This window comes from Solanum tuberosum, unplaced genomic scaffold, assembly GCF_000226075.1.
Source record: "Solanum tuberosum cultivar DM 1-3 516 R44 unplaced genomic scaffold, SolTub_3.0 scf01023, whole genome shotgun sequence".
NCBI lineage: Eukaryota > Viridiplantae > Streptophyta > Magnoliopsida > Solanales > Solanaceae > Solanum > Solanum tuberosum.
This window is the reverse complement of record NW_006239950.1, coordinates 22,710-29,534: the sequence shown is the minus strand read 5'-3', so window position 1 is coordinate 29,534 and position 6,825 is coordinate 22,710. Positions and strand designations below refer to the sequence as shown.

At 31.1% G+C, this 6,825-nt stretch overlaps 1 protein-coding gene across 1 annotated transcript; it reads right to left on the bottom strand.

Moving 5' to 3' along the window:
• Positions 1-473: 473 nt before the first annotated feature.
• Positions 474-1,037, bottom strand: LOC107059256 (ethylene-responsive transcription factor ERF096-like). The gene has a single exon (XM_015305748.1). It carries the CDS (start codon positions 1,035-1,037, stop codon positions 474-476), a length of 564 nt encoding a protein of 187 aa, XP_015161234.1.
• Positions 1,038-6,825: the final 5,788 nt, after the last annotated feature.

The window sequence follows — 6,825 nt, the reverse complement described above, 5'->3', positions numbered from 1 at the left end:
TCATGAGATTAAATAAAGAATAAAATTTGCAATCCCTTTCAATTCACTCAAGTCTATATCACAGAAGACATTAATTCATCAAATAAATAGTTGCTTCAAAATTCAATAATAAATCTCATCTATGCACATCATAAAAGTTACTTCCTCTATTCAATTTTATGTGAGTTCAACTAACTGTTATTATTCATGAGAATTCAAAAAAACCCTTGAGTACTTAGTATAGTATGACAAAATTAAGCCCATGTACTCTACGTGTTACTTCCTTATGTCTTTTCCGTTTCCAATTGAACAACCAAACAAAAATTCATCCAACAGAAATTGAAAATAAAAAAATAAAAAAAAATACAATGAAGAACGTATAGAAATTTCTAAATTCATATTACATGAGATCATACACAAGAAATGATTACAACATGCATGCCAAATTTTTACTCTCAAAAATAAAAAAAATATAGAGTGCATCGTTATTTGTTTCACATGCTCCCTGGCGGTGCAAGAGTAAGCTCAAGATTGAGAGGCTCGGTATTGGTAGCATCGCGGACCCCGATGATCTCTGGGTCCGGAAGTATCACTCCTTCTCTCATTAAAGCCTCTAATAAGCTTCTATCTCGCACTATTGACATCATAACAGAAGCTCCAGTAATCGTTGTAAAACGACGAAACTCCTGATCAGAACTCTGATTTGGCATCAAAGCTCCACCTGATCCAGAAAACGATGCAGCAGTGTTGTTAGCATAATTGATCATGACAGCCTTACGATTAAGCTTTTGAAGATAATTTCTGGTTCTTTTGACGTCATTATGATTAGTTATTGGAGGAAAATTAATGACTGTCCGTGGGCCGAGATGCCGTCGGGCAGCTGCATCATAAGCCCTAGCAGCTTCCTCCGCTGTATCAAACGTTCCAAGCCACACAAATCTTCTCTGGCTGATAACTTTGATCTCAGCTATGTAGCTCCCTGTGGGAAGCTTCCTCACACCCTTATAACGCATTTCACCTGAGGGAACTGTCACGTTGATATTATTGTTTTGTGCCATCTTAAAAATAAAAAGAGGTCTCTCAAGAATTTTTTATTTTATTTTATTTTTTTGTGAAGAGAAGAATGAGTAAACAAAGAAGGAAGAAGGGGAGTGATTTGTATAGACGTCTCTCAAGAAAAAAAATATTATATGTGAATAGAAGAATGGGTGAGTAAATAAGAAAAAAGAAAAGTGATTTATATAGACACTTCTCAAGGTTTTTTTTTTTTTTTTTGTGAATAGAGAAGGAAAAGGAGGAGTGGTTTATATAGATGATTTTCAAGGGATTTGTGAGTTGTTTTGGAAAACAAGAGACATTTTTATCTTACGTGGAGAGTGGTAAATATATATTTGTATCTTTCTACTCTTGTGAAACTGTGAGTCTAATTGTCTTCTTCTATTTTATAACGGGCCACGTCCCACCCCCTCACAAAAAAACTAAAATCTTTTCCTTTGGCTATTTAATTCGTCCCTTTTATTTCTTCCAAAAATGATTTAAATATTCTTAAATTTTGAATACACAATTAAATAAAAATATCTTTCTTCGATAGTTTGATTCAAAAATATTTTTTCATTTTGTAGTCGATAGGTTAAAAGCAAGGTTTTATCGATTTAATATTTTTTAGAAATAGAATATTTAGTTTATGCGTACGTAAACTACGTATTATACGTACACGAAAAATATAACCGTTAATTTAGTTGGCGCCGTAAATTAATCGTTATTTTAGTTTAATAAAAAGTATGTCGTTTTGCGTTGTTATTATATAATCAATAGACTATATATTTCTTTTTAGGTCATACATGCACGTATCAGAAAATAGTTAACTAAACGACTAAAAACGTGATTTATATATTATAATAAGCTAAAATAAATTATTAATTGTGCTTGTTATATTTTAAAAAAGTTTTAGGAATAATGCAATAGCCAACAAAATTGATTTTTTATATAAAAAAAATCAAGGGTCAAATAAAATAAGATGCATTAAAAACATGTTAATGAAAGGAAATTCATTACTTATCAATCATAAACATGAAAAAATAATCTTAATTTAGACGAATTTTCAAAAATCAACAAGAAAAAAGTTTTTAAGTCTACTTAATTTTATAAATAGAAACAATTTTGTATTGATATATTTATATACAAAATACATTTAGCTACAATTTTTGGCATATCAATTACAATCATACATAGAAACCAAATATAATTTTAATTAAATAGTTATCCAAAAAACCGTTTCGAAAAAATAATTATTCAACAATTAACTAATGGGTAGTTATTACTCTGACTATTTACTAGTTACCTAAAAGGTAATATTACGTACATGAATTTTCACAAGAGAATTCTCTTCAAGTTCACCATTTTTACTAACCAAAAATTGTTTTCATGGTAAGTAAATCACTAAAAATGAAATTTATTAGTCTAATTACAACATAATCTTTAGTAACAATGATTTATTAGTCCACTTATGGAATGGTGTTGATATTATTGATTTAAAAATAAGAAAGGTGATACGTGAAAGCTCATCAGTTGAAGTCGGCTACACCTTATTTGAAAAATTGAATTTTCTTAGCTGGTCATATGATAAAAATTTATTTTTGTAACTGATGTTATATGAGTGCATGTCTTTTTGTCTTTTTTATTCCTTCAAAATGGCAGATGTAGTTCTTACAAATTTAAGCAACATTTCTGTATATACATATGTAGCACCTTAGAAAAATAATCTGAGTTTAAATTTAATACTTTAAACGAGTATAACTTTTGATCAATAAAAAGTTATGGTGTGCACGGTATACCACATTACACTAGTGGATCCACTTAGTTGAGGCATTCTATATCCCGGCAAGTTATAGGACAAATCTGGTAGCGTGGGTGAGACGCTGTATCATTACATTAGCTCATAGTGATGGTTTTCGGTTAGAGAAACTCCCACAGAATTATATTACTTTATATATATAAATTGAGTTGTTATTGTATTTCTTTAACACATTAAGATGCTACCTACTGTTTTAAATGCTTTATATAAACTACACCTTTACTATTGTTTATTTCTACATTGAGTTGAGTATTCATGAGTTAAGTAAAGCTGAGGTAAGTGTTTCTTTCAGTATTCATTTCAAGCTTTAAGTCGTGTTTAGTTTTCCCCTCGCATGCTCGTACATTCAATGTACTGATTCCATTTGGCCTGCATCGTTTTATGATACAGATATAGGTAACCAGGAGCAGCATCCAATGCCTCGTTGATCTAGTCGAGCACTCAGAGTCAGTTTGGGTGAGCCTCATTGCTTTTCGGAGGATCCCTTTGGTTATGTTTTGTTTTATTGCTTTTGGCTATTTCAGTTGTTAGGTTGATCGGGGGGTCTTGTCCCGACATCCCTCTTAGTATCTATAGGCTTCATAGACAGTTAGATATGAGTTCTTTAGTCTTGATATTTCAGTTGTTTGATCTAAAGACTTGAGTTACCATTTTGGCTAAGTTGAATGTTATTTTCTAAACCTTATCAGTTTATCTATTCAGACAGTTTATTTAAGATTGTATTTAAGTACATTTTATGTTGAGTAAGTCTTTCGCTGAGAGTCTAGCCAGGCCAAGAGTTCGCTTGGGGCCAACAATGGTTCTTGAATGTCAATCCCGCTCAGGGTGTAGGCTCGGGGCGTAACAGTACAATCATATTTAATTTGGAAATAATTCAACAAAACCAACAAATAATTGTTCTTTTAAAAATAAAAATTCTAGGATTAAATAAAATAAGCCATGTTAAAAAGCTTATGACATTGTTAATCGAAAGGAAATCCATTACATTACTTGTCAATTATATACATGATAAAATAAAATTAGTTAGTTGAATCAGAATTCCTAATACCCACAACACAAAAAATCTTTAAAATGCATAATTTAGTTAACAAAAATAATTTTGAATTGATATGGTTATACTACATTTTTTGCATATCAATTACAATAGCCCAAAGAAACCAAATATAATGATGCAAGCATGGCGTGACAATATTTAAATAGTCATTTTAAATAGCATCCAAAAATTCAATTGGAAAAATAATTATTGAATGATTTACTAATATAGTCATTACTCTAACTATTTACATAAAAGCAAAGATTACGTGAATTTTGAATTGGAAAGTTCTCTTCCACTAGTTTACTTGCCAAAAAATATAGCCAGACACAATTGGTACAATCACTGGCATAATGACCATCCTCACCACATTTGTAGCAACCACCACCACCACCTCGGCCACCACGACCACTACAACCATCACTGTCGGAGTAACTACCACCTCCATCGCCATCGCCTTCACTCTGGGTACACTCCCTAGCAAAGTGGCCACTTTGCTAGGTACCCAGAGTGAAGGCTATGGCGGCGGAGGTGGTAGACACTTCGACGGTGATGGACGAGGCGGTGGTGGCCATGGTGGTGGTGGTGGCGGGGGTGGTGGTGGCGGCTGCTTCAAGTGTGGTGAGGACGATCACTATGCCTGTGAATGCACCAATGGTGATCATTGATCGCGACTTGAAGTCCTGACTGCTACTAAAAACAAAATTAACTGAAGGAATTTTTGTATATACAGATGACTCAATGAGTGAAAAAGAAGAGGAAGAGTGATTTATATAGTCGTTTCTCAAAGGGATACATTAAATTTGGTCCACTAATTATTAATTAAATTTAGAAAAAATAATTATTGAATTATTGACTAATAATATATATAGTCAATACTATTAACTATTTATCTATAAGCTAATATTACATGAATTTTGACTGGAAAAATTCTCTCATGGTTCACTAAGTTTACTTATCAAAAATAATATTTTCATTAATCATAAGTCCATAATTAATCAATAAAACTCAAAGGTAAGTGAATCACTATAAGGGAAATTTATTAGTTTAGCTACAACATATATAATATTCAGTAAAAATAATTTTTTTTTACAGTAACAATAAATATTTTTTAAAAATAAGTAAGGTGACATGTAGTGTAATTACCTTGTATCTTCGAGTTCTTTTTTGGACCAACTTTCTCTTTTTTCCGTTTTTTCAATTTCTTGCTTGGATTATTGACATATGACATAAATTAAATTTAATGACTAATATTTAATTTATCAAAGTAATTTCTTAATCATAATTTATATGATAAATACATTATATGTTAGGAAAAGTAATTTATCTCCCTTCTTGTTTATCTCTTACGCATGATATTTATCTTTCTTTCTCATTTTAAGTTAATTTTTTTATTGTATTTTTATTTTTTAACTTTCTCTTTAACATTTATTAAATTTTAACTATCCAGGAAGGAACATAGGTCCTTTTTTTAATAAAAAATAAATAAATTATATTAATATAAAATTAGAAAATAATTGGACTTATTTTAATTTGATATAGAGTATCTAATTACTCTAATTTTATACTTTTTGGAGTGTGGTACTTTATTTTGCATTTGTTGGTGTCAATTAATATGCTCCTCTTTTAGTTATGGATGTAGGTCAAGATGACTGAATCACGTTAAATCTGAAACATTAAGGTGAATTTTGAATAGGTTAAATCATTGAACCAACTCTAATTTTGTGTTCAAGCGATTTTATATATATCCTACCTCTGTTTTACTTAATCGATGCACAATTATAAAGAAAATAAACCACACACGGCCCCTTCATCTTTTCCCTTGTCAATCGAACAATGCAACCAAATAAAAATTCATTCAAGTGAGATTCTTATAAAAGAAAGAAAAAAAATACAACGAAGTAAACATAATTAAGAATCTAAATTAATATAACATTACTTCTACCATCTTGAGAAATAAGAAAAAAACTTTGTATTATTTTTTGACCTTACAAAAATCTAAAAGGGAAATTAAACTATTTCTCTTATTAACTGTGATGCATGGGATACTTGATAATAAATGTGGACAGTTTCACATGCTCCCTGAGGGAGCAAGGGTGAATTCAAGATTGAGCTCATGATGAAGATTTTCATCAATTTTATTAGGATATTCTAGGTTATCCTCATTTGATGTCGGAAAATTAAGTTTGGTATTAGGGCCGCGATACATGCTTGTCGTATTATCATATGCTCCTGCTTCTTCTTTCGTATTAAGGATTCCAAGCAAGACACATACCTTTTTGACAGGATTTGTAATATCAGCTTCGTACTTCCCCTTTGGCCTCTTTCTCACACCCATATATCGGACTTCAATTAGGGTTAAAACTGTCGTCAAATTGACTATCCCGACATACATGGAAACCAAATCTTTTAAGAGAGTTAAACAATGAAATCTAAAATCACGATATAACTTCCGTTAGAAAATGTGATATCTCCAAAATAAATATTCAATGGCTAATGTTTTTACAATAAGTTAGTTATAACATCTCGCAATTTGAAATAACTAGGAAAAAACTAATAATTGGAAATAGTCATTTTTGGAAAGAATGAAAATCTGGAAATTTTGTTAAGTTAGAATAATTTGAGTTTTGGCCAACTTCAAACGGCCATAAATTCTAGATCAGGATGAGTTAGAGGTACTTCTAGATATGGTAGGAAAGCTCTTAGAATGATCTTTCCAACGCCGCTAAGTTTGCACGATTCCGAGTTCGTATGAGTGATTTATCCCCTTTGGAAGTTGAGTAGTTGGAATAAGGAAAGTCCAATCCGAATTTTTAAAGGGTAGTTTGGTCTTTTCCTTGCCAGATTATTTTATTTCATTTTTGGTAATTAAGTTAGGGTCTAATCAGAATTAGATCAGTTTACGCTTTTACCAAAATACGCTAGGGCTTGGAGAAAAGAGAAAAGAAGAGGAGAAGAG

Excerpts from the sequence above, each read along its gene's own strand:
- LOC107059256 (XM_015305748.1), bottom strand. The coding sequence starts at position 1,037 with ATGGCACAAAACAATAATATCAACGTGACAGTTCCCTCAGGTGAAATG.